The 27,951-nt window shown below is 43.1% G+C and overlaps 1 protein-coding gene across 5 annotated transcripts in view; it reads right to left on the bottom strand.

Annotated features, from left to right (window-relative positions):
- Window positions 1–27,951, bottom strand: part of tbc1d32 (TBC1 domain family, member 32) — a 411,412-nt gene that overhangs the window by 330,239 nt on the left and 53,222 nt on the right. For all 5 annotated transcript variants that reach the window (XM_078542168.1, XM_078542171.1, XM_078542172.1 and 2 more), the window contains 2 exons: window positions 25,296–25,457; window positions 21,079–21,256 (listed from right to left, as the gene is read on the bottom strand). In XM_078542168.1, coding sequence (XP_078398294.1) covers window positions 21,079–21,256; window positions 25,296–25,457 — 340 coding nt within the window. The remainder of the gene's footprint in view (window positions 1–21,078; window positions 21,257–25,295; window positions 25,458–27,951) is intronic.

The raw sequence follows: 27,951 nt of genomic DNA, 5'->3' as shown, positions 1-27,951 counted from the left end.
TCAGTGCCTGCTGATGTGCCTGTAGAGTCGTCCGCAACGCAGCAGCTGCAGGAAATGCCGGGTGTGCGGGAGCATCTGGGAGTGATACATGAGGCTATGCTTCGCTTGGTGTCCTTGGTGAAGAGGTCCACGCGGAGCATCACTGATGCAATGAGCCTCATGGCAGAGCATCATGCTTCCTCCATGGATAGAGTGGCGACTCTCATGGAGAGTCGCCTCCAAAGAACAATCAGGTCCTCCTGGGGTTACGCTCGGACCTGCAAGCCCTCACAGCGCCAGTGGCCACAGTTGGTCAGTGCCAATGTGGGAGATGGTGTAGGCTTCAAGCTTCCCAACTCGTTGCTCATCCACCCACGGTGAGCAGGGAGGTCCGAGGCGACCTCACGTCTGCGCAGCAGCTGCCTGTCGTATCTGCGGGCTCCTCTCATGGTGCTCCGGATGAGGGCACCAGGTGCTCCACCCCTCTCCCAGTGACCATTTCATTGGGTGAGGCTGCAACGACTGGGGAGATGCCAGCTGTGTAACTGGCAGATCCCCCCAGGCGGGCCCAGCACAGACCCCATGGGCCAGAGGACGACCGCCAAGGTCATTGAGGCCAACAGGACAGCAGAGTCAGCAGGCTGTCTCAGATGCCTCTCCAAGCGATGGGGCAGCCAAGACACAGCACCTGTAAACGAAAGCATAAGGCACCTTAGGCACACCGCGGGTTTCTCACTGGTGCTTTTGTGTTGGCCAGAGATTAGGTCCTTATAATTTTTTTCTGCTTGCTTAACGTTTTGTTTTGGATTTGAGAGAACATCTGATGTTTAAAATAAAAATCAGATGTGTTACCATGGCTGAGGGTGGCTCCTTTGTTCTGCATGTGTATGTTTAAGATAAATGTCATGAGTGTTTGTTTGGACATTCAAGTTTATGTCCAAAGCCCTTAGTTCCTGCTGATGACCTGGCAGATTTAGCACTTAGGTGCTGAGTATGGAAGCGCCAGGGAAGGCTGGTCCTACTGATCCATTTGTGTTGAGCCAGCTCAAGGTTCATTGAATTAAAGACTCCCGGGTGCCTCTACCTCCTGGGTGTAGTCCCGGGTCAGCGTCTAGCCCCTCAGCATTTCCCTGTGCTTGCTCATCCTCCAAATCAGTGCTGGACTCATCGTGTGCAGCCGCAGCCACTGCATCAACGTCGTCATCGTCCACTGTGTCCCCACATTCCAGCGCAAGATTGTGGAGAGCGCAGCATGCAACCACTATCACCGACACACGATCTAGAGGGTACTGGAGTGCGCCCTCGAGTGGTCCAGGCATCAGAAGCGCAACTTGAGAAGACCGATGACTCTCCCCACCACAGCTCTTGTGGAGGCGTGGCTCCTATTGGATTGCTGCTCAGCTTCTGATATTGGATGGCAGAGAGGCGTCATGAAGCACCTTCTGAGGGGATAGCCCTTGTCACCCAGCAGCCAGCCATAAAGCTGGGCCAGAGCACTGAAGAGCCCCAGCACCTGGGAGTGTCTGAGGATGTAGACGTCGTGGGAGCTGCCTGGGTACCTTGCACAAACTTGCAGAATCTGCATCCTGTGGTCACACACTATCTGCATGTTCATGGAGTGGAAGCCCTTCCTGTTGATGAAGGCACCGGGCTCACCTGCTGGCGCCTTGATGGCCACATGTGTACAGTCTATTGCAACCTGGATGCGGGGGAAGCCAGCAATGGCCGCAGAGCCTCTAGCTTGCTGTGCCTGGTTTGCCTGGTCCCAGCGAAAGTGGATGAAGGTCAATGCACACCTGAACAGAGCGTCCATGACCTGCTTGACACAAGTGTGGACAGCTAATTAGGAGACACTGCAAAGATCAGCCACCGAGTCCTGGAAGGAGCCAGAGGCATAGAGGTTGAGGGCAGCTGTGACCTTCAGAGCCACTGGCATGGGGCGTCCGCCCACACAGTTAGGAGAGATCTCAGGGCCATTCATCTGACAGATATAGTTGAATGTCTCCCTTGACAGTCAGAGCCTCCTTCAGCACTGTACCTCAGTCATATTGAGGTAGCTGCTTCACCCCTGTATACGCTGGCAGCAGGATAGTGGCGTTTTCTGCAGCCCTTCCACCTTGGATTACCTCTTGGCCCTGCGCCCCTTGTGCCTGCGCCTGTAATCCCAAAGTTGGCTCCCCTGGAGGCTGAATGTGCACTCCTGGCCTCCTCCTCATTCTAGCCCTCCCTTCCTCTTCAGAGGAGCTGCCTCCAGTGGACATGTCAGAACCCATACCCAAGCTAAGGGGAAGCCTCCGGAAAGCTGCATGCCCGATAAAGATTACTGACTGCAGAGTGCTGACCTGAAGGTTCAAAGTGCACAGAAAGTTGCTGGAATTCGTTCTGAACTGCTGCAGGTCACACAGGCAAGTTTAAAATACTTTCTCCAATAAATACTCCACAAAGCAGATTGACAACCCCACTGAGCCCTCTTATCCCGCCCATGGGTGAGGTTCATAGAAAGGTCTCTTACCCGCCTGCCCGTTTCGCCCATGTGCCGACCCGAAGATTGCACGGGCGCCTGAAAATCGCCATCGATTGACGAATTAAGGGCCTTAACTAGCCCGCTAATTAATGGCGGGCGTGCATCGAATTTCATCGTGCGCCGGCCCAGCGAAATATCGTGATGGCGCGCGGTGACATCAGGACGCTCACCTGACGTCACCGCGCATCATTTTACGCACTGATGTGCGGGGCCTGCCCCCCCGCACGTCAAACAGAAAATTCTGCCCCATGCCACAAACAGAATAATTATCAATCATGCCACTGGAGACTGAAGAACAAATTTGGATTTTGTGGGGGAGGAAATAAGTGAACACCTTACTGCAGATCTCTCCATCTGCATGCTCTTTAATTCAACCTGAAAAGAGTAACAGACTGAAAAGGACCAGGAGTTAGCTGTAGAATCAGCAATGCGGCAAGAGAACTAATACAGCAAGCACTAATTCATAATGACTTCCAACATATGTCACAGCTACAAACTAGATCTGCAAAGTAATAGCACCTTAAATACCTTCTCATACCCTTTCAGGCTTGATTTTTCCAATTCAATATACTGCAATTTCCAGGTTTAACAGAGGCATTGACAAAGAGCCAGCTCAATGTTTAAATCAAGTTAAGTTCATTTATTTTACCCCTTGTATCATTTGCGAATGTTGTCAGCTTAAGTTTACTAATTCCTCTTCATTCGCCGACCCATTGTGAGGGAGTTATAGCCACCAATATGCTGAAAACAGTAAAATCATGTAATAAACAGTCTTTGTAACCCTCAGACACCAAAATGAACCTTCAGCTAGTCTCTTAATAATACACAGCAATTTCCAGAATTTAGTATCTCATGAAACATTACTTTGAACAAAATGCTTTTGTCAGAATGAAAATATGACCCAGAGTTTTACTTTCTACTAGAAGAGAGTGTTAAAAGATTGACAAAGATTATTACTTTCAATTAAAAGAATTATCAAGCAGGAAAGGAAAATTAGAAACCGTTCTGTAATACATTTATAACTGACTCAGATCAGGGATGCATTTGTCATTCTCTAGAAGTAAAATAGCTCAAATGAGTTTTTGATTCATCGAGTAGTACAGGTGATTCCAAAACTCATACACTGTAAAAGTTCAATTGGCCAAGACCGTGCCAACTGTCAGAGTACGTGTAACATGATGGAAGAGTTCTGAATGAGAAAGGCAGGAAAAATGGAAAAGACACACAGAACATCTGACACCAAGGGACTTTATAACTCTTAAATGAGCTTTTGAAAAGAGAAGTGAAAAATCAGTGGACTGGGCCTAGTAAAGGACAAGGGCAGAAAGAAAACTATGAGGCGGAAGCCACATATGGGGGAGGAAGCCACATATGGCATCAGGTGTTTTCCTTTGAGAATGTGAAGTCAGCTTTTTAAAATCTGGAAATTAAAAAGCTAGTTTCAATAAAAATGACCATGAAGATATTTGATTGTCATAAACACACAACTGGTTCACTAATGTCCTTTAGGGAAAACAACATGCCGTTGTCATCTGGTCTAGCCTATATGTGACTCCAACTCCTCACCAACATGGCTGATTCTTAACGGTCCTCTGAAGAGGCCTACAAGTCATTCAATTGTATCCTGGTTCAATAAGGAGTGCAGGAGAGCAGGCCAGGAGCAGCACCAGGCAAACCTAGAGATGACGTGCCAAAATGGTGAAGCTAAAACAAAGGCCCAACATGCATGCCATATAGCAGAAGCAGCATATGATAGACCTAAGAGATCCCACATACCACAGGATTAGATCAAAGCTCTGTTGTGAATGGTGGTGAATGGTCGTGAATGGCGGAGGGCAATTAAACAATTAACTGGAGGAGGCTCCACAAATATTTTAATCTTCAACGATAGGGGAATGAGCACATCAGTGCAAAAGACAAGGCCGAAAAATTTGCAATCCTCTTCAACCAGAAGTTCCAAATGGATGATCCACTTCAGCCTCCTCCTGATGTCCCCAACATCACAGATGCCAGTCTTCAGCCAATTTGATTCACTTTATATGATATCAAGAAAACGGCTAAAAGCACTTGATGTTGCAACAGCTACAAGCCATGACAATATACCTGTCTGTAGTACTCCAGAACTTGTGCTCCAAAACTAACTGCGCCCCTAGCCAATTTCTTCCAGTCCAGCTACAACACTGGCAACTACTCGACAATATGGAAAATTGTTCAGGTTGTCCTGTCCACAAAAAGAAAGCCAATCCAATCCAATCCAGCCAATTATGGCTTCATCAGACTACTCTCAATCATCAAAGTGATGGAAGATATCAAGCAACACTTACTCAGCAATAACCTGCTCAATAATGCTCCATTTGGATTCTGCCAGAGGCACTTGGCTCCAGATCTCATTACAGCCTTAGTCCAGTAATAATTAGCCATAGTCCACAAAGGACCGAAAGCATCTCTCTCCATTAGAGAGATGGACACACATACAATGGGTTATATATAGCTTGAGGGACATCACTCCACAAGCATAGGGCAAGATGAGGAGGCAGGCCTCCATGAACTACGAACATGGACAAAAGAGCTGAACTCAGGTGATGAGAGTGACTGCCCTTGACAAGGCAATATTTGACCAAGTGTGATATCAAGGAGCTTAAGCAAAACTGAAGTCAATGGGAATTAGGGTAAGTCTCTCCACTGGTTGAAGTCATACGTAGCACAAGGGAAGATGATTGTGGTTGTCAGAAGTCAATCATCTCACCCCCAAGGAGTTCCTCAGGGTGGTGGCCTAGGCCCAACCATCTTCAAATGCTTCATCAACAACCTTCCCTCCATCATAAGATCAGAAGTCGGAATGCTCGCTGATGACTACACACTGTTCAGTACCATTTGCAACTCCACAGCTACCAAAGCAATCCATGCCTGTATGCAACAGGGCCTGGACCACATTCAGGATTGGACTGATAAGTGGTAAATATCATTCATGCCACACAAGTACCCAGAAATGACCATCTCCAACAAGACACAATCTGAATATTTCCCCTTGACTTTCAACAATATTACCTCCGCTGAATCCCCCACCATCAACACACTGGGGTTTACCATTGACAAGAAACTGAACTGGGCCAGCCATATAAATACTGTGATTTAAGACCAAGTCAGTGGCTAGGAATTTTGCAGCAAGTAACTCACCTCCTGACTGCCCAAAGCCTGTCCACCATCTACAAGGCACAAGTCAGGGTGTGATGGAATACTGTCCACTTGCCTGAATGAGTACAGCTCCAACAACACTCAAGAAGCTCAATACCATTTGACTGGCATCCCATTTACCACCTTAAAATATTCATTTCCTCTGCCTCCAGTGCACAGTGGCAGCAATGTACCATTTACACAACTAATTGTAGCAATTCTCCAAGCCTGCTTAGACAGCAGCCTCCAAACTTGCGACCTTTTACCAACCAGAAAGACGAGGGCAGCAGGCAAAAGGGAATATCACCACCTGTAGGTTCCCCTCCAGGTCACACACCATCCTGACTTGATAAATATCGCCACTCCTTCACTATTGCTGGGTCAAAAAATCTCAAACTCCCTTATAGAGGTGCTGTGGATGTTCCGGCATATGAACTGCAGTGGTTCAAGAAGGTGGCTCTCCAATACCTTATCAAGAACAAATAGGGATGGGCAACAAATGCTGTCCTTGCCAGCAACATTCACATCCCATGAAAGAATCTTTTAAAAAATCAAACTGCTACAATGCAGTGGTTCAAGAAGAAAGCCCACAACATTCTTAGGGCAAATAGGGATAGGCTTTGACAGTGAACCCATGTCAACAACAACAACTTATGTTTATATAGTACATTTAACAATGAAATGGCCCACAGTACTTCACAGGAACATTATATAACTAAGTATGACACTCAGTCACATAAGGAGATGTTAGGTCAGATGACCAAGAGCTTAGTCAAAGTGGTAAGTTTTAAGGATTGTCTTAAAGGAGGAAAGTGAGGTAGAGGGAGAGAGTTGTAGGGAGAGTATTCCAGGGCTTGGGGCCTCAGCAGCTGAAGGCATGGCCACCAATGCTGAGCAATGAAAACTGGGGATGTAGAGTAAAGATCATCTCTAATAAGAGAATACTGAGAATGTGCAAAAGGAAGCTGTGTCACAGTGATGTCACTCTCAGAGAGGATGTCTGAGTAACATCTCAGAGGAAAGTTCTAGCTATATGTTAGTCTTATTTAACCTTTGTAAATAGCATGTAAATATTTTTTTCTGAACAAAGACTATTGCCTCCAGCAAGATTCTCTTCTAGAATAAGAATAACGAATCCAGAGACAAACCTATCATAAAAGATGGTGGCAGTGGCGTCTACACTGAAAGGAGAACAATAGAAAAGAACAGGAAAAACCTTAAGTGAAGCCCAGCAATAGTGCAGCTGAGAGAATGAAGGACTTCCAGGCCAACCCAGCAGCACACTGGAGATCACCAAATAACGATTGCAGCCCAGTGACTGGCAGGACAAGCAGCATGGGAAAAGATAACTTCAGATCCAGGCGAGCAATGGCTATAACTTTACTCCTACCAGAATCTTTCAAAATATTGAGGGCCCAGAAAGACTGATCAATGGCAAAATTGGTGCAAACGTTTTATCCAATACCACAACACCTCAGGCCTCGCAACTAAAGAGAAAAAAAGATCAAGTCAGCACTTTGTTATACCCTGTTGGGAGCAGAGTGGATGATGTGCTTGCCAGGCAAGGGGTGAACAAACAGACAGCCTCCTATGAGGATGAAATTGGAGCCTTTGACTCTTACTTCAGTCTTCATAAAAATATCGTTACCGATAGAGCAAGGTTTAACCAGAGCAGTCAAAAGCAGCGAAGGGAGTGAGCCGTTCACTAATGACTTGTAACGCCTAGGCACAAATTGTGAGTATGGAGCACTAAAAGACAATCTGATCAGAGATCAAATAATTGCTGTCATTTTAGATGATAATTTCTCTAACTCATTACAATTTTGGGAAGGTTTAGCTTTAAGCAAAGCTGGACAGCTGACCCGACAGCCGAAGAGCAGAGGCAGAATAAGGCTTTTGTTCGAGATGTAAAGGAAATTTCCCAAGGACAGCCTGATTAAGTCGTTGAATTTATGGGTTCTAAAACCAAAAGCATAGCAAGGCAACAACCAGGGTAACACCCTGAAAAGGCGCCAATTGCCATTTTCCAACGTTCACACTGTGGTAGGGAGAAGGTCCACAGGTGGGAAGAATGCCCCACCTGAACTGCGCAGTGCCATGGCTATGGCAAGTTAAGCCATTGTAAAGTGGCCTGCTGTTCCAGGAAATCTGTGTTCACAAAACAAAAGGAGAATTCTGTCAGAGGAAATTTCTTCCATGAAATTTAAGACCTTGACCTGGAAAACACTTTCTTAGGAGATATAACAGAAATCACGGATAACGAAAACCAGTTTTGGAATGCTGACACAGAGGTAAATGGACATCCTTACTACAGGCCTTTGGAGCAGTGGTGTTCTGCTTGGCACAGCCAGATATCTGAAAGTGTACATGTGGAAGGTGAAGCTTGAATGCATGTAGAGATCCAGGAGAAACTAACCTTGTTAAGAGGCTGAAACCCTGGAGGTGGATCTTTGTTGGAGATGTCAGAGTAAAAGCATCATTCGAGAGAGAATACCAGGCTCTGTTCTTCAGACATGGAGACTGGAAGCCCTCACGAGAGAGACAGCATTTCGATGAGACTGTTTGGCTTATAGTGTGACGAGCGCCTGGAGGGCTGCTAAGAAATCCGTAGAAACTTGGTTTTGGAGCATGGTGTGTCTGACTGCAGTTCACCTATTAGTTTTCATGGACTGTATACTTACATTAGAATATAACAGATTTTGTAACTTGTGTTATCTTTACAAATTTGTGTGTATGTAGTATATTTTTATATATATATTATCTGTAAAGGTATAGTTGGGGTGAAGGTGTAATATAGTTAATCTTTTCTTGTTTAATAAATATTTTATCATTTTAAAAGTTCATCAGCAGAGGCCTATGACTCTGTTCAGTAGCCACCTTCTACGTTTCTAAACAAAAAAATAAAAGTTAGGATCAATCAAGCTAGGTTTCTCCATGGGATCTGACTTGTCCAGTACTAACAGCAGCTGGGAACATAACAATTTCGGGACTGGTCCAGGATCTCGTAATAAGGTAGGATCTCTTGTAGGATTAGAAATCCTTGAATTTCAGTGGGATCTGTGAATACTTTAAGAAACGAGTATGTGGAGGTACTGGGCATAGAAACTGGATTTGCTGTGAGGTATATTCCATGAGTTGGAATTCAAAATAGCTTTGACTGTTGCTAAGACTCTTCAGGGAGTAGAAGATGTAACAGTGGGTTATTTTAAGTCCTTGACTAAGGCTAAACAAAGTTAGCAGAAAAATTGAAAGTAGAAATAAAAGCAGGATTTCATAAGAATGATGTGAGTAAAGTAATTATCAGCATTTAGAGTTAAAAGGAGGGAAACCTGAAATTGATGTGTCACATCTAGAGTTAGCTAAGACTGAATTGTAAATGAAAAAACTTGAACTGGAAGTACAAAAAAAGAGAGAAATGAAAAAACTCGAATTAGAAAGAGACAGAAATGAAAAAAGAAATTAATTAGAAAGGAAAAGGAAAAAGAGCAAAAGAAATGCAAATGGGAAAACTCAAATTGGAAAGAGAAAAAGAAAAATATTGCAAGAAATGGAAATGCAAAAGCTTCAGTTTCAAAAAGAGAGAGAAATCAGACAAGACTTGGCTTGAGAAAAGCTTGGAATAAAGGAAGAAAGAGGGGACAGTGGTTCAGGGGATGATTCCAATTCCCCTGAGGAATTTTATTTAACTAATAATCTACATTTAGTACCTACATTTTCAGAGGATGGAGTTGAAAGATATTTCACCTCACTTTGAAAATTTAGCTATGAAGTTGAAGTGGCCAAAAGACGCTTGGACTTTAATGTTACAAAGTATCCTGTCAGGTACAGCTATGAATGTGTATACTAATTTGTCAGAGGAACAATCTGCAGGCCACAAAGCAGTTAAGAAGACAATACTAAATGCTTATGAGCTTGTCCCTGAAGTTTATCAATTATCGTTTAGGACCATAGAAAAGAAACCTAATCAGGTGTTTGTAGAATTTGCCAGATAAAAAGAAACGCTATGGGATCAATGGTTTCGATAACTGAAATTAGAGAAACTTTTGAGAATTATGTAAAAGAGTTGAAGGGTTAGAACGAACCATAAAACTACATAAGGAGGAAGTGATTGACATCGCTCAAATAAAATTGATAAAGGCTAGTTTGAAATGGGATTGGGAGAAAAAAAACAAGATTGTAAAATGTTCGCAGATCAAACCAAGCAGGAGTATGAAACCCTTTTGAGTAACGATAAGAAGCATCTCAGTAACATCCTTGAAACAGCTAAAAGAGATTTTGATCAGAGGAGAAATTAGTTGCTAACGCACAAAAATGCCATTCTGATATTATCTCAAAATGAGAATTTACCATGAGTTCGGAAGTTTGAAGATGGAATTACCCCTAGAGCTAACAAAAAGAACAATTGGGCTGTGGACTTAAATGAAACATTTTTTGCTGAGTTAAAAGACTAGGAATAAGAGAAAAAAGAAACACAAGGTAATTATTTATTAAATGTTTTATTCTTTTGTCAAAAGTTCATCAGCAGACTCCTGTGACACTGTTCATCAGCTGGCCTCCACGTTTCTAAACAAAAAATTAAAGTTAAGATCGATCAAGCCAGGTTCTACCCTGGGATCTGACTTGTCCAGTAGTAACATCAGCTGGAATCATAACACAGCTTACTGTGGTACTTAGCACCATGTGGATTATTTAGCAAATGCTGTCTAAATCGCAGAATCACATCCAATGTTGGACACCGTGTTTTGAGTTTTGCAAGCATGGGCTGGTTGGATATGGTCTGTAACTTGCCCATTGTGAACAGCGAAGAGGACATGCTGTTTGATGCAATCCACTAGTTTTTGGGACATGCGGCCCATAGCCAGCATCATGCTGGCACGGAAATTCATATACCACATTACTGATTTGTGAGATAGGCAGACGTCTTTTTGGCTTGACAGCAGCATCCTGTTATTGGCGAATGCCACTCCTGTTAAGACTGCATAGTAGCAGCGTCAAATAGTTAGCTTCACCTGTTGCTCAAATTTCTGAGATACCTTGCCCTTCCAGGGTAAGCTGAGGTAGAATAGGCACTTTTCAAGGCCGTAAGTGACTGCCTCAGGCCCGTTCATAGGTTTGCGCGATATACAGTGCAAAATGATCTGATCAGAGTAGCCATTTTCCTGCAGGATGCCTTTGATGTGCCCTATTGCGGCATCAAGCTTGCTTGGTAAGCAAATGGCTCAGGCCCTATTGACGAGATTGACAACAAGGGCAATCTGATAGCACATGGAACTGTAAGAGTACCAACCGGTATACTGACCAATGAAGGCAGGCTTGTGGCAGACAATGGTAGAGAATTCCCTGGCAGATTTCTCAACCAATACATCAAGGGAAGGGAGTTCATTTGGCTGCTCCATTTCATAGGTGAATTTGAGCACAGGATGGTGCCCGTTAAGACATGTAAAGGAAATTATTACATGCAGCTACAGATTTAAATATAGCAAACGTATCATCCACATATCGGAAATATGCAAAGTGATAGGGGGTTAGGTGTCATTCCATCAAGGACGCATTTCTCATGGCACCCAACAAAGATGTTTGCAAGAGCTGGGCCTACAGGGATCCCATGGCAACATTATGTATTTGGGCATAAATGGCATCATTAAAACTGAACTCAACTGCATGAGTTGTCGAGTTCATAAGTTCGATGAATACTGATTCACACAATGTTGGTGGGTTAGATCACTATGACATAGTGCAACAACGCAAATATCCACGGTTTCCTTAAGTGGAGCATTGGGCTAGCATTGTCAAATGAGCACATGGACATAGCATTGCTATCAATATGCAAGCCCCATATGGTCTTTGCAAACGTGAAGGAATCCTTCACCGTGTATGTAGAAAACTTGCTTAAAACTGGTCGTAACAATTTGCCCAACCATTTGGCAAATTCATGATGTACTGAACCAGTCATAGATAAGATAGGGCATAAAGGGACATCACTTGTGTGTGTCTTGGACAGCCCATACATATGCAGACGCACCAAGTCCTGAGGACAAAGCTTGTCATATATATCATGCAGCAGCTGACCACTCTTACAAAAGACCAGCAAACTTTTCTCAGCTTACTTTTAGGTAAGACAGTCTGGTCATGTTGAGCGCCAGATCCAATGAATACAAGTTTGGACCTGTCATTAAGAATGGCGTGCGTTTTGTTGATATAGTCATGCTTGTTAAGGATTACGCTGACAACCAATTTAAGATAGTCAGTCGGGCTCTCAGTGTGGCACTGCTCTTTGCAGACAGATAGAACATGTACACACATTGCGCCTGTTTCAGCTAAACAAAATAAGTGACAGCCATTCGCTGGTTCATTCCTCAGGGCAATGCCTTGACCAGTCAGTCAAGCTGCCTGGTTTAAATTTCAAGCAATGCTTGGCAGTTAACTGTCAGTCACCATCAACTGCTGCATTTTCCATGGCTATGCCTCTACCAATCAGAGTTTACTTGTCAAGCAATCAGCACTCTCTTCTCAATATAAATTGTTGTTCCCCTTTACATTTGCATTCTTGCAAATTGTCCTTATGGGTGTAAGACAAAAAGGTTTGACCAAAAAAGTATTTTTTCAACAATACTCAAGTTCTGTACTACCAAACGTCTATTTAAAATTCAATTCAGTAGGTAAACGTAATCATTTATTGAAATATATAATTTTGTTTTGCAACTTTTATTTTGCTTAAACCCTTATTTTTGAACATTAAATATTTCAGTTACTGTGAGAAATGGAAAACAAAGAAAAAAATCAAAACCATTTAAGCAATTTATAGAAATTTGGTGGCCAGATTGTGTATTCACGAGGTGATATACTTTACAAAATAGCAGGGATTGTGTACCATTTGATACTAAATACTGAAAAGACCAGCCACAGCACCACCTAGAGGAGTACTAAATAATACATGTATTTATTCAGGTGTTGAGAACAACTGCTTTGAATAGAGTTCAGTTAACGTTTCGAGTCCGAATGACCCTTCAACAGAACTAAGTAAAAATAGAAGAGAGGTGAAATATAAGCTGGTTTAAGGGGGGGTGGGGGGTGGGACAAGTAGAGCTGGATAGAGGGCCAGTGATAGGTGGAGATTGCCAGACCTGCTGAGTTTTTCCAGGTATTTTTGTTTTTGTTTTGGATTTCCAGCAGCCGCAGTTTTTTGCTTTTATTTTTGCTTTGAATAGAATCCAGTAACAGGCCTATCCAAGATTTATGAAAAATTATAATATTTTTATAGAGATACACGAAATTCATAACATGAAAAAATTTCTATCACTCCAGTATTTTTCAATTTTTTTTTAAACTGTTCCTTTTCCAAAATTTAAATCCCATGTTCTCAAAGTTTCACAAGCGGGAACAACATGAAATATGTTTCTCAATTGGTTACGCATTATACACAAGTCTGCACAGTGATTGTTGGAAGGCTACTTAACTGTTGGATTGTAGCAGATTATGGTCTTATACAGTGTTAGGCGGAAATAAAAGGATACAGTAATTATTAGGGGGAATATAGGGGTACAGTAAGAACTTATTGAAAGGGAATGAATTACTTAAAATCTCCAAGCACAGCGGCAGTTAAAGGTTACCAGATGAACCTTGCACAGCCTTAAGGGCCTGCAAACAACAGAAAGGTCTTGGAGCTGGACTGTAGTCAGAGGGTGGCAATAACAATTAAGATTAAGTGTGCTCTTCAACAGATAGGGGAAGAATAGATGGTCCTAGTTTAGGTAGGAGGGCTCTGCCTGGGTGAAAACAAATATGGGCATATGGTGCATGTACTTGTTACCAGAGATGTCTGTTTAATGTAAACCTATATGTTGACGAGATCAGAATCTGGAAACTGTTCTTCTCCGTGACCAATAATGTATAAATATGTTGAATACTTGTAATTTAGCAGAGTACTGTCTCAAGCTGTATTGAGATGGTGTTCTCCTTGCAATTGCTCGAATAAACGATCGTGACCTGTACCTGAGACTCCTGTGGTCCGTTTGTCAAAGTGACCACATCAGTTTGGCGCAGTCGGCAGGATGCTTGAATCGGATCCTCGGGACAGCTCTGCAAAGTGGGTGAGTATATTTATTTACCACCCGTAGTTAGTGCAGAAAGCCTACCCGAGAATGGTCCGGTCAAGTATCAAAGAATCAGGAGGGCGGCTCAGGACAGGAGATAGGAGGCGCCAGGGGTAAGAGGCGGAGCCGTGCAGGCGGGCTAGCAGTGCCAAAGCCGTGCAGGGAGGGCCGGATAATTACCAGAGATAGGAGGCAGAGCCGTGCTGGCGGGCTACAGTTTGAGATATAGCCTTAGCCAAAGCTGCGCAGGGAGGCCAGGTCCCAGTAAGAGGAGGGCGGAGCCGTGCTGGCGGGTTATGGTTTGAAATATAACCTTAGCCGAAGCCGTGTAGGGAGGCCAGGTCCCAGTGAAACCGCACATACATAAGATAATTAAGTTGTTAGGACCATGCGAACATACCGCGCAGAGATAGACGGAAAATAGGAACAGAATGCCGTCAGGGAAACAAAATAGCGCTATGGAACTCGACTGGAGGACCGCAGACTCCATTACAAGGTTCATAGCGCAACAGCAGTCAAAACTAATCACTAAAAATGCAGAAGGAGGGGTGGAATCCACAGGGAACCCCCCGGAGAACAAAAACAGTGGTGGATGGAGCAGAAAAAGGATAAGGAAAAGAAAGGGATGATGGTTGTTATTATCTTGTACCTGCAGTTGTGCAGACGGGTTAATACTAAGTTCTAGTCGATTAGGGAGAGAGAGAGACAAAGTCAGATTCAGGACAGATCAGAACAGTAGCGGCAGCTTGTAGTGATACTGATCAAGAGGAGGAGAGCTCCAAAGGAAAAACCCATGAGGGAGATGAGACCGCTCCACTGAGCCCGTTAAATCCCATGGCCCCTATGGCAGTAACTGTTAGGAAAAGTAAAGTCAGGAAAGACTAATTAAAAACTGAAGGGAGAAAGGGGGCTGAGGAATGGGGGGAGGATGAGGAGATTGAGAGGGTTACGGAAAAAGTTAAGCACGTACCATTCAGCCCGGAGGAGAAGCAGGTTTTGCTTAAAGAACTGCTGAGACTTAAAACTCGGCATAGCAACCCAGATTTTTGGACCCATATACTGGTGAAGGCTAAATGCCCAGGGGATATTTGGGGAAGATTGTCCATACAGTTTAGAAGTGGTGACTGGGTGAAACCTAGGGGCATCCCAAATCGGGAGAAGGCGACAGCCCTGCACAGAGACTTTGAGGAGGCACTTAAGGAAGCCTTGGGGGAGGGAGACACGAATTGGGGGTGTATAATGTCCGTAGTACAGAAAAAGGGTGAGTCCATAATGGAAGTGGGAGACATATGTACAGTTTTCAGGACAACCATATCCCGCGCGGGATGACGAGATTTTCCTGAAAATGTGGAAGGATGATACTGCTTGTGCTGAAGAGGGAGGGAGAGAGAGTGGGAGAGAGAGAGAGAGAGAGAGAGTGAGAGAGTGAGAGAGTGAGAGAGTGAGAGAGTGAGAGAGTGAGAGAGTGAGAGAGTGAGAGAGAAAAGGGGGTACCCCTAGGGAATTAATAAGCACTAACAGGCAGGAGCTGGGGAAATGTGAGCTTTCGTCAGTTTGATTGTCCCTATACCTGGAGCCTTCAAGATCCCTTTATTTCCCCCACTGCTATTTGAAGTTTTGTTTAGAATATGAGAGTTTTAAGTCGTTAAGTTAAGGATACAGGAATATAAATACATACCTCTAAATATATGTTTATTTGTGTGCAAGGAAGCATTCGTATGTGAGCTTTAATTGTTTTCTTCCGTAAATTGTCATTTGTGTGTGCAGTTCAGCATTTTAGGGTTGAAAGCCCCATGTTAGATTAAAGGAAAAGTATACTAAAACATTCCAAAGTTTTGATTATAAGGTTTGAGTTGAGATTTCTGGCAAAAAGGGTCGCAATTTGAAGGTATCATGAAGCTAGACAGGGTTAGATGAACCAACCCTTTGTAACATCCCCTTTGCAGACTAGCATCACCAGCTTCCAAGCTGATTGGGATTGATACATACGAGTTGCATTAACTCATACAAGTTAGTATTCTAAAATTCTGAGGGGGAAAATTACCTGAAGTTCAAGGGATTCTAGGAAAACCAAAAGGAATAAACACATGGTCTAGGTGGTTCCAATGGATAAAAAGGGGTTTCTTTTAAAGAGATGAAATAAATATGAAAGAAAATCTGCATCCCAACAGCACTGTAATTTGAAGTTGGGACAAGGCTTGAGGTGTAAAGTGCAGTATAATTTAACAGGTTACTTCGAATAACGAGGATGCTATCCAAAGGTAAAGAATGTGTCGATAAACATATGGGAATTATAACTTGGATACAAATCAATACACATAAGAAAGAGGTAGTTTTAATTTTGATAGCATAAATTACATTTCATGCAAAGTTTAAAATTTGAGGTTTGGTTCCTGATAATTTCTCAAAAGGGAATTTTTATTTTAAAAGGTTTGACAACAATTGGCAATAATTCAAATGCTGCAAGCTTTTGTATTTGTAAGTCTGTTCCCAAAATATGAAGCTAAGCTCAAGACCTTGACAAAGTTTGGCAGAAATCCAATTTTTGGCCGAGGTAATGAATGTGGGATAATTCTAAAAGAAACGGGCCAGACACAATTTAGTGGGTTACTTTTGAGACAATAAAATGTTGTCTGAGAAGATAAGGAAGCAAAACATGTCAATACCTGATTTCTGTTTTTAAAACTGTTATGAGAATATTTTTTTTATTTTAAAGTCTCTCCAGGCAACCTGAACAAGATAAGATGGTAGCTGTTGCATGTGTAAAATGGTATAAGGCAAGTAGGAGAAAGAGTTAGGGAAAGAGGACACAACATACAAACTTTTTTAAGGGAAGTGAATTTGATAATCTGGCCATCAACTGAGACATTGGAAACGCACAGGGGGAGATAAGCAAGGATCTAGAGACAGAGATCCTCGTTGACACGGAATAGTTAATACAGCCTAAAGAGCAAGGAAACATTATAAACGATCAAGACAATAGAGAAACTGACATCAAGAGGATTTTAGGATGATCATGGTCAGGGAAAAAAAAACTTAGAGGTAAAACTATGTGGAATCTGTAGTTCAGGAATTGAAATTTAAGGAGAAATAATACTTAATAATAATTTACCACAAGATGGATACAGGTAAAGGGAAAGCTGGAAAAAGGCTAAATAGTTGTATTACTGATTGTATTAATGTGCCTGCGACCTACAAAAAGTAAGACCACAGGATTAACACTATGATGACAGACAGAGTTAGCGGCTCGCATAGAGAACCGTCACTGGAAGTGAAGATACTGAGCCATTGAAAGATAGGATAAGAAGGTGCACTGTAGAGTTGTGTCGGCAGTTTAAGAAATTGAGGTCCAATGTGGGTCAGCAGCAGGAGACAGTATATTGGAAGGAGTGGAGGGTGCCTATCCAGATGGATTCAGATCAGGGAACTCATTTCACAGGAAGAGTCATTAAAGAAATGTATAAATTTAAATTTAAACAGAAATTCCACATTCCCTACCAGCCATAGAGCTCGGGGGTTGTGTAAAGGATGAACCGAACTCAAAAAAAAAATCAATAACAAAAGCAATTCAAGAGACAGGGAACAGCCCAGTATTCTAATGCGCCTTAGGGGCTACCCCAAGCAGGACCACCAGGTTCACCCCATTTGAAATAATGACAAGGAGAGCAATGCAGTGACCCGAGGGAATCATAGTAGGAGTGGGAGATGTAGGACCACTAAAACTAAAAGGAAGGATACGAGACTATGTGAGGGAAATAAGTAAGCAATTGCTTGAGTTAAGGAAGGAAGTCAGAGACCAACAGGTGATGGTCAAAGTGAGCCTGGAGCGAACAGGCATGGACCATACGAGTTAACTATGACAGGTGATACATGCGCACTTGTAGATATGAAAACGGGAAGTAAATGGAGGCATTACACACAGTTAAAGATACATGACAATTGACCAAGCGGTAACTCGGAGAACGGGAGCCGATGTTAATGTCTCCACAGATCTACGATCCTGGCCGTGGGCGTATCAGTACTGGCAACAAGGTCGGGGATCATCACTGCTCATCCCGCACCGCAGGAGGAACTTTGATACAGCATGGACAGTGCCGAATGCGACACGCAACGGGGAATGATAAATGTAACAGTAGGAGAACAAGTGCTTTCGAATTGTAGTAAGAGTTTGCTTCAGATTGGGCGTGGGAGGTCCACCCAAAAGAGAAGATTAGTGCCACTATCCAGCCACCTTCCACATCTACTTCTACAGTCCGAGTCGAGATAATTGAAGCCCCTCAAACCACACCGACTGACCCACCTTGGCCGACTATGCACCCAGGACTGACGAATGGTTTGGTACTGGTTGATCACCCTGCCCCAGTGGTGCCCAACCCACACCCAAGCACTTTATACGGCTCTGACGAGCCAGTTGATGGCTGAAGCGGTCCAGTTTAACAGCAGGATGCGATCAGGCCCAGAGGGGGACCAAGCTAAGCACAGCCTGATAAATGATGCTGCCACGTTATTCAATACAGGGACATCAATAGTTAATTCCATTGATCTAGCAACTGTAGATCAGAAGGTCCGTACCCTGAGCTTTAAGCTTAAGGAGGTTTTAGGGCGGGGACAGGGGATCCAGGATATCCAATTAGATACGGACCAGGACGTGACATGGTTAATTCAAAGCCTGGCTATCGTGCTCGAAAAGCATGCGGGGACTATCAATAAACTGATTGGGAGAAAAAAATATTTCAGATGAAGCAAGCAGAAATGATGTTTGCAACACCTATGGATCTTGGGCACTGGAACAAGCCCAAGAGAATTTAAGACAGATTAATGAAGGGGTAGTTCCTTTATGGGTAACTAATGAGCACTTAATGAATCTTTCATGACACAAGAATCATGACTTAACCAGTTGCCAGCTCAGAGGTTTAACATGTGTATATAGAATGAATGTCGAATGTATAGTGAATATTAATATGCTCATAGGCATTGTATTGGTAATACCCGTCATACCTATGTCAACACCCGGCAGGACATTATATTGAGTCGAAAATATTGGGGTTATACGGGAGAATTACTATATTAAGTATCATGATATTCCACCATATGCAGTAGACATAGAAGGGAATATAGTTAGCACCACATTAGAAGAGTGTAGGATAGAGGCCACCGCAGTAGTATGCACACCCAATATATGAGACAGATGAAGCAAAGTGTGGATTTAAAGCAGCAGCAAACTGTACAATGGAAACGATATGGGCTGCAAAGAACCGACCCATGTTGCATATGCAGGGAATGGGAGATATTGTATCACCACGTGGCAGGAAAGAATCCAGTACGGGGGTAACCAGATATGCCCCATCTACAATCATTCGGTGTGCCTACGCCCACAGGTGCCAGCAAGGGTGGGGAAGGTGGAACAGGTTGAAATATACAAGAAAGGAATGACTACTATTCAGGTCAAGGAAAGCCTTAAGGATAACCTGACACAGTATTTGAATCAGTTCTCCAATGAAATTCCCCTATCACCTGAGCACCTAACCACGATTTGAAGACAGGCTCAGCAGATATACAGAACTTACTATACACTGCAGCAACAGGTTAGAGTAAATAGATGCTTCCACCTGGTGGAAGGATCTGTGGAATTGGGGCTCGAACATAGAGATACACCCCTGGATTCGGACTATCTCCCATGCCCTAGTCATACTTCAGCTGATATTGATTATGTATCTAACGCACTTGATATACCACACCCAGAGGTCACAAAAAAGGTGGCGTTGGGGGAGCTTTAGTAGGTGGAGCAGGAATCTGGTAAGCCAGAGGTTCAGATTAAAGGACCAGATGATACAGATGGTTTGACCAGTACCCGTACCCTTTACGTGCCAAAACTGGATACCTGGCCAGTATCAACGGGCGGCGGTATGTAAAGAGTGGGGGGAGGGAATGGACAACACCACTGTAGTTGGCTACCTTGGGGGAAATAAAAGGGATACAGTAATTATTAGGGGGAATATAAGGGTACAGTAAGAACTTATTGAAAGGGAATGAATTACTTAAAATCTCCAAGCACATTGGCAGTTAAAGGTTACCAGATGAACCTTGCACAGCCTTAAGGGCCTGCAAACAACAAAGGCCTTGGAACTGGACTGTAGTCAGAGGATGGCAATAACAATTAAGATTAAGTGTGCTCTTCAACAGATAGGGGAAGAACAGATGGTCCTAGTTTAGGTAGGAGGGCTCTGCCTGGGTGAAAACAAATACGGACATACGGTGCATGTACTTGTTACCAGAGATGTCTGTTTAATGTAAACCTATATGTTGACGAGATCAGAATCTGGAAACTGTTCTTCTCCGTGACCAATAATGTATAAATATGTTGAATACTTGTAATTTAGCAGAGTACTGTCTCAAGCTGTATTGAGATGGTGTTCTCCTTGCAATTGCTCAAATAAACAATCGCGACCTGTACCTGAGACTCTTGTGGTCCGTTTGTCAAAGTGACCACATCATACAGTATCAAATATGGTGCTCTGCTGAACAGGTGTTAGAAACAGGAATACTGGACATATTTCCCCCTCAATCGCTCACCCTGTAGCTTCCTCGTTGTCCATGTGTTGCTAATCATGGTTCAGCTGGTATGGGGATTGAACCCATGTTGTTGGTGTTATTCTGCATCCCCTCTGGCCACCTAGCCAACTAAGCCCACTTCCCCTTCATTAACATAGAAGAAATCACCTGTAGTGCCTATTAGAATCCACGCCCGGAAGCATCAAACTCATCACAAACCAAGTCTTAAATTTTACACTGCCACAATCTGTATGGCCCCTTGATACATTACATTGATCTATAACTGACTGGGAGACTTTTTTTTAAAATCTTCAATTCACCCAGGATATGATATTTTCAAGAAATAGCTATATTTTTATAACTTAAGTCCCTTGCTCTTGAATAGATTTTTACAGTTAACCGCTGCTGATCAGGCGAATGATATAAAATGATTTTTAGTATAATTAGAGAAGAAAAGGTATAATTAATCTGGAGAAATATGATGATTTGTAACATAATTCAACATAATAAATTTAAAAATCAGGTAGCAATGGATTGAAATGTTTTTAAAAATAAAATATCTCCATCACTTAGCAGATCAATGCACTGGTTTGTACTGACACAACCAATGAAACACTACAGTTTGAGTTTTTTTACCCAGGAAACAGAACTCACCAGGGTTCTAGCATTTGATAACTATCTAACAATCATCTGATTGTTAACACTCAGCAATATGGAATACTCAATGAAAAGCCTCACACGACGTGTATTATCTACCTGATTGAATGAGGATCCACTGTCAGAGCAACTGTCCATGCAGTAACTAGTGTGCTGCTCATGCTGTTTCCTTCGGTGTAGTTCTTCTTTCTTTAGTTGATCTTCTTCAAATTTATTAATCAGAGATTCAACTACTATCATCATAGTATTTTTTAACGATTTCATCATCTCCTTGTATCTGTAACAAAGCATGACAAACTATCAGTTTACCAAGTAATAAACCTTAGCTTCTTAAAGCAGTAATACTGTACTTAATTATCCTTTACTAATTTTACAAAGCAGAAGTTTGATCCTGATGGCTTGGTATGTTGAAACACCATAAACGAGAAAGTTAATTTAAAAATCAAGTTGACAAAGGTAGTCCCTGTGCAAGACTTACAGCAGCAGGCACAAAACCACCTGCACATAGAAGGCTGCATGAGACAGGTTAGGATCGCAATCCTCTTAACATATACAGCATCATCCTTGCTCCAGAAACAAATGGTAGTGAATGTCAATGGAGAACAAACACAAAGCTCATCAGATAGGCATTCATCAACCACACCCAAGCAAACACTCCATCCATAGGCAGCACAATGAAGCAGCTAGTAGAAGAGCTTGTCTCAGCGCTGCCAGGAGAGGTGCTTAGATGAAGTGGGGGAATTTTAATCCCATTTATTACCTCCTGCATGTGGTCAAGGGCTGAAGGTGCTAGACTGAAAGTCATTTGTGTCATTACTGTTACACATTGTAAAACAACCTTTTCCCAGAATGCATGCCATGACTGAATTGTTTTGAAAGGTGTTACAGTAGGCACCCACATACTGCGCGTTAATATGAAGTATTTGTATCCTTGTATTACAGACTATCTGCACTTTAAGGAGTGGGCTCTCTTTTGGATTATATAACTACAGGTTTTTAATGAGAGCCTTCAATTACACATGCATCCAATCAATTACTCTAATTACTGGAGAAGCCAGGCATTCAATAAACTCAGTGGTTTCTGTCTTTGCTTCTCCACAGAATCCAAATCTGATAACCCTCCAGCCCTATGGAACAGGGCAACGATCACCTGTTGAATGCTGTTGCTCATTGCTACTTGACCAGACAGCTCTGGGTCAAAAACAAAAATAGCTGGAAAAACTCAGCAGGTCTGACAGCATCTGCGGAGAGGAAGACAGAGTTAACGTTTTGAGTCTGTATGACTCTTCATCAGAACTAAAGAAAAATAGAAATGAGGTGAAATATAAGCTGTTCGAGGGGGGTGTGACAGGTGGAGCTGGATAGAGGACCAGTAATAGGTGGAGGCAAAGAAGAGATTGCCAAAGATGTCATAAACAAGAGGACAAAGGGGTGTTGACGGTGGTGATAATAGCTAAAGGATGTGCTAATGGTGACATTAAGGGTTGAAAGCAAGACGAGCAAGTTACAGAGGCCCTAGTGGGTGTGGGGTAGGGGGAAGGGATTGGAATAGGCTAAAAGGTGGAGATAAAACAATGGATGGAAATAAATTTTAAAATAATAATAGAAATAGGTGGGAAAAGAAAAATATATTTAAAAATATATAAATAATTAGAAAAAAGGGAGATCGGAAAGGGGGTGGGGATGGAGGAGAGAGTTCATGATCTGAAATTGCTGAACGCAATGTTAAGTCCGGAAGGCTGTAAAGTGCCTAATCGGAAGATGAGGTGCTGTTCCTCCAGTTTGCGTTGAACTTCACTGGAACATTGCAGCAGGCCAAGGACGGACATATGGGCATGAGAGCAGGGTGGTGTGTTGAAATGGCAAGAGACAGGGAGGTCTGGGTCATGCTTGTGGACAGACCAAAGGTGTTCTGCAAAGTGGTCACCCAGTCTGCGTTTGGTCTCTCCAATGTAGAGGAGACTGCATTGGGAGCAGCGAATGCAGTAGACTAAATTGAGGGAGGTGCAAGTGAAGTGCTGCTTCACTTGAAAGGAGTGTTTAGGCCCTTGGACAGTGAGGAGGGGGGAAGTAAAGGGGCAGGTGTTGCACCTTCTGCAATTGAATGGGAAGGTGTCGTAGGAGGGGGTTGAGGTGTAGGGGGTGATAGAGGAGTGGACCAGGGTGTCCCGGAGGGAACAGTCCCTATGGAATGCCGACGGCGGGGGGGTGAAGGGAAGATGTGTTTGGTGGTGGCAACATGCTAGAGTTGGCGGAGGATGATCCGTTGATTGCGGGGGCTAGTGGGGTGATAAGTGAGTACAAGGGGGACCCTACCATGTTTCTGGGAGGGAGAGGAAGGGGTGAGGGCGGATGCGCGGAGATGGGCTAGACACGGTTGAGGGCCCACAGTGGGTGGAAAACCTCGGTTGAGGAAAAAGGGAGACATATCAGAAGAACTGTTTTGGAAAGTGGCATCATCAGAACAGATGCGACAGAGGCGAAGGAACTTGAGAGAATGGGATGGAGTCCTTACAGGAAGCAGGGTGTGAGGAGCTGTAGTCGAGGTAGCTGTGGGAGTCAGTAGGCTTGTAATGAATATTGGTGGACTGTCTATCACCAGAAATTGAGACAGAGAGATCAAGGAAGGGAAGGGAAGTGTCAGTGATGGACCATGTGAAAATGAAGAAGGGGTGGAAATTGGAAGCTAAATTAATAAATTTTTCCAGGTCCAGATGAGAGCATGACGCAGCACCGAAGCAGTCATCGATGTACCGGAGAAAGAGTTGTGGGAGGGGTCCTGAGTAGGACTGGAACATGGAATGTTCCACATGCCCCATAAAGAGACAAGCATAACTGGGGCCCATGCGGGTACCCATAGCCACACCTTTTATTTGGAGGAAGTGAGACGAGTTTAAGGAGAAATTGTTCAGTGCGAGAACAAGTTCAGCCAGACGGAGGAGAGTGGTGGTGGATGGGGATTGTTCGGGCCTCCGTTCGAGGAAGAAGCGGAGAGCCCTCAGCCCATCCTGGTGGGGGATGAAGGTGTAGAGGGATTGGACGTCCATGGTGAAGAGGAGGCGGTTGGGGCCAGGGAACTGGAAATTGTTGATATGATGTAGGGCGTCAGAGGAATCGCGGATGTAGGTGGGAAGAGACTGGACAAGGGGAGAGAGAATGGAGTCAAGATAGCAAGAAATGAGTTCCGTGGGGCAGGAACAGGCTGACGCGATCGGTCTGCCGGGACAGTCCTGTTTGTGGATTTTGGGTAGGAGGTAGAAGCTGGCCGTCCAAGGTTGGGAGACTGAGGTTGGAAGCTGTAGAGGGAAGATCTCCAGAGGAGATGAGGTCAGTGACAGTCCTGGAAACAATGGCTTGATGTTCAGTGGTGGGGTCATGGTCCAGGGGGAGGTTGGAGGAAGTGTGTGCAAGCTGGCGCTCAGCCTCTGCAAGGTAGAGGTCAGTGCGCCAGACAACAACAGCACGTCCCTTGTCAGCAGGTTTGATGACAAAGTCAGGGTTGGACCTGAGAGAACGGAGTGAGGCGAGTTCAGAAAGAGACAGGTGAGAGTGGGTGAGAGGAGCAGAGAAATTGAGACGACTGATGTCCCCTCTGGATGTCTGGAATGATCCACGTGTATAGAAGTTGAGGGATGTGCTAACCTTCATTTCCATTTGTGGAGTGAAAATCCAGATCCTTTCAGAGAAGGACTAAGCGCGTCACGGGATGTGCGCATCATTGGTAGGCCAGCATTTATTGCCCAACCCTAATTGCCCTGCAGAAGGTGGTGATGAGACACCTTTTTAACCGCTGCAGTCCATATGGTTTAGGTACACCCACAGTGCTATTATGAAGGAAGGTTGACCCAGCGACAGCGAAGGAACAGTGATATACTTCCAAGTCAGGATGGTGTGTGACTTGGAGGGAACTTGTAGGTGGTAGTGTTTCGATACATCTGCCGCCCTCGTCAGGTTGGGATGATGCTATCAAAGGAGCCTTGGCAAGTTGAAGTCTATCTTATAGAAGGTGCACACTACTGCTACTGTATGCCGGTGATAGAGGGCGTGAATGTTTAAGGTGGTGGATGGGATGCCGATCAAGCCAGCTGTTTTGTCTGAGATAGTGTCAAGCTTCTCGAGTGTTGATGGAGTTGCACTCACCCAGGCAAATGGACAGTATTCCATCACACTCCTGACTTGTGCCTTGTAAATGGAGGACAGCCTAATGTCCAAGTGTCTGCAATCTTTTAAGTTGCATATGTTGTTCTGATCCAGATTGAGTATCTCTTTGGGTGTTAATGCAGGGAAAACTTTTGGCCATAACGTATACAACTTACTCTTCAGATTCCCGAGTTTTTCTTGTAACTTGTTGAACAAGTGTATCTTGGCCCGAACCTAGAGATCGGCCCTCTGCAGAAGTACATTTCTCAGTCTCCTCCTCAATCACAGAGCCCAATGCAGAGTCTATATAATTCCGTAGATACTTCACCAGCTCATAACTGGGGAAAAAAAACAAATTTGAAAAGTAGAAATTAGGATTCTAACCGAAAGCAAGAGTGATGCATTCATCCATTTAGCTTTAGCCATTTTGCAAGCCTGCTCAAAAGGCTTTTTGACTGGAATTGTAAGGTGAAAAGATGGATCATATACAAAAAAGTTCCATTTGTTGGTTTTCTTCACAAATTTGTTCACTCAAATAAAAGCAAAGAAATTGTGCTGTTTGTGAAAGTAGTAGTCTTTGAGCTTTAGTTCTTAACTTTATAGTTTCCCACCTTGCCACTGGATCAGCAAAGTGGATAAGGCATCACAGTTAATTTAATTGCTCAACTATATTAAAATTTGAAGTGCATCCAAGAATAATGGAAACGTCTGGGGTTAAAGATTTTCTCTGTGCTTTGTTTCAATGGAATCATAAAACAATTTCACTACAATAGCGAACAGAAGAAATCTTCATCATTCATTGGGTATAAAAACATGCAGTCAACTGGAACATAAAGTAAGAAATAGGAGTAGTAGGCCATTTGGCCTTTCAAGCCTGCTCCACCATTCAACAAGATCACGGCTGATCTTCTACCTCAAGACCCAAAAATCTATCAACGTCAATTAGAATAAAAAATTAAGTTGACACTACCAAAGTAGCACAGGCTTATATCTTTGAATTATGTGATGAGCTACCGATCTCACAACAACATGGGAAAGGAAAGGCAAAGCCTAATTGGCTCCTAGTGGAAGTAGGGCTGAAGTTGGGTAGATGGAGGGGGGGGTCATATTGGAAGGGCAATGCAACTTTTGCCAATCTCCCACTGAACTCAGACTCAGAGATATAAGCGATATCACCAACCACTCTCAAATGGAAAATGGAAAGTGGAGAACAGGGGATAAGAAAATATACTTGTGAAATTATTAAAAAATTAAATATGCTATGTGAACATGTTATGTCAGTTTTAGGCTGCCAAATTCAATTGATACAGACTAAAATTTATTTTTAAAGAACATACAGATTAGGAGTAGGCCACTTGGCCTTCAAGCCTGCTCCGCCATTCAATAAGATCATAGCCGATCTGATTGCGACCTCAACTCCACATCCACACCTACCCCCAATAGTCTTTCACTCCCGTGCTTATCAAGAATCTATCTACCTCTGCCTTAAAAATATTCAAAGACTCTACCTCTACCATCTTTTGAAGAGAGTCCCAAAGACTCATGACCCTCTTGAGAGAAAAAAAATCTCTTCTCTGTCCTAAATGGGCAACCCTTTAGTCTTAAACATTGACCTCTTGTACTAGATTCTCCCACATCAGGAAACATCCTCTCCACATCCACACCTTGTCAAGACCCCTCAGGATCTTGCATGTTTTGATCAAGTCGCCTCTTACTCTTCTAAACTCCAGCAGATACAAACCTAGTCTGTCCAACCTCTCCTCATAAGAAAACCCGCCCAATCCAGGTATTAGTTTAGTAAACCTTCTCTTCCTGCTTCCAATGCATTTACATCCTTCTTTAAATAAGGGGACTAATACTATACACAGTACTTTAGATATGGTCTCACCAATGCGTTGTATTACTGAAGCATAACCACCCTACTTTTGTATTCAATTTCCTCACAATAAATGATAACATTCTATTAGTTTTCTTAACTACTTGCTGTACCTGCATACTAGCCTTTTGCAATTCATGCACAAATTTCTTAATTTGTCCACCTTCATTTGTAATATATATTAGCTATAATATTACTTATAATAGGCTTTTTTTAAAAATATTTTCTTTCTGCTTTCCATGAATTTTATTATTTCTTTCTCTGATGGGAGAACATCACAGCTTTGTATTTCGCTCAAGTTCTATACACTAACATCACTGGTAGGTCAGATAATTGAAGCTATCCAAATCTACCTTCTGCTCTCCCTGATAATATGTTGCATATTTCTCAAAATAAGTGTCATGGCTGTTCAGGTGCAGTAAAGCTAACAACTGCCTCAAAATATAATTGTTACCAACTGCATTAAAGCCCAGATTATGCTTTTACAGTCCAAACTGAAGAGTCAGAAAAATAGAACACACAAGTAGTTTAAGTTAGTCATAAACAGTGTTTTGTAAGAAGTAATCACAGCAATTAACTTAATTCTAAGAGAGAAAGGAATGTCACCCTTTGACATGCATCTTTGCAGAAAGTAAATGTAATGTTCCCGATTATTTCCTCATTCAAACAATGATTTCCATTATAAAACTTTTTGCTTCCCCATATTCTTTGATAAAGTCCTTTCAATGTATTTTTGTAAATTTTACACTTCCCACCTTGATCCATGCTTTCCTCTATTGTTGGGAGAGTGAGATGGTGAGTGCAGTTCAAAAAGATAAGTATTGAAGTTAACTCTTCTGTACTAGAATCCCCTTACCAGGAGGCATATATAACTGCGGGAAAGATGTCAGCTATTTCTTACTACCTCCTAGACAAAATTAGCTCCGAGGAAGCCAGTGTGTGAATGCCAGTTGCAC

The sequence above is a fragment of the Cetorhinus maximus genome, chromosome 5, assembly GCF_964194155.1.
Source record: "Cetorhinus maximus chromosome 5, sCetMax3.hap1.1, whole genome shotgun sequence".
NCBI lineage: Eukaryota > Metazoa > Chordata > Chondrichthyes > Lamniformes > Cetorhinidae > Cetorhinus > Cetorhinus maximus.
The sequence above is the reverse complement of the archived record's forward strand: the minus strand, read 5'-3'. Positions and strand labels throughout refer to the sequence as shown.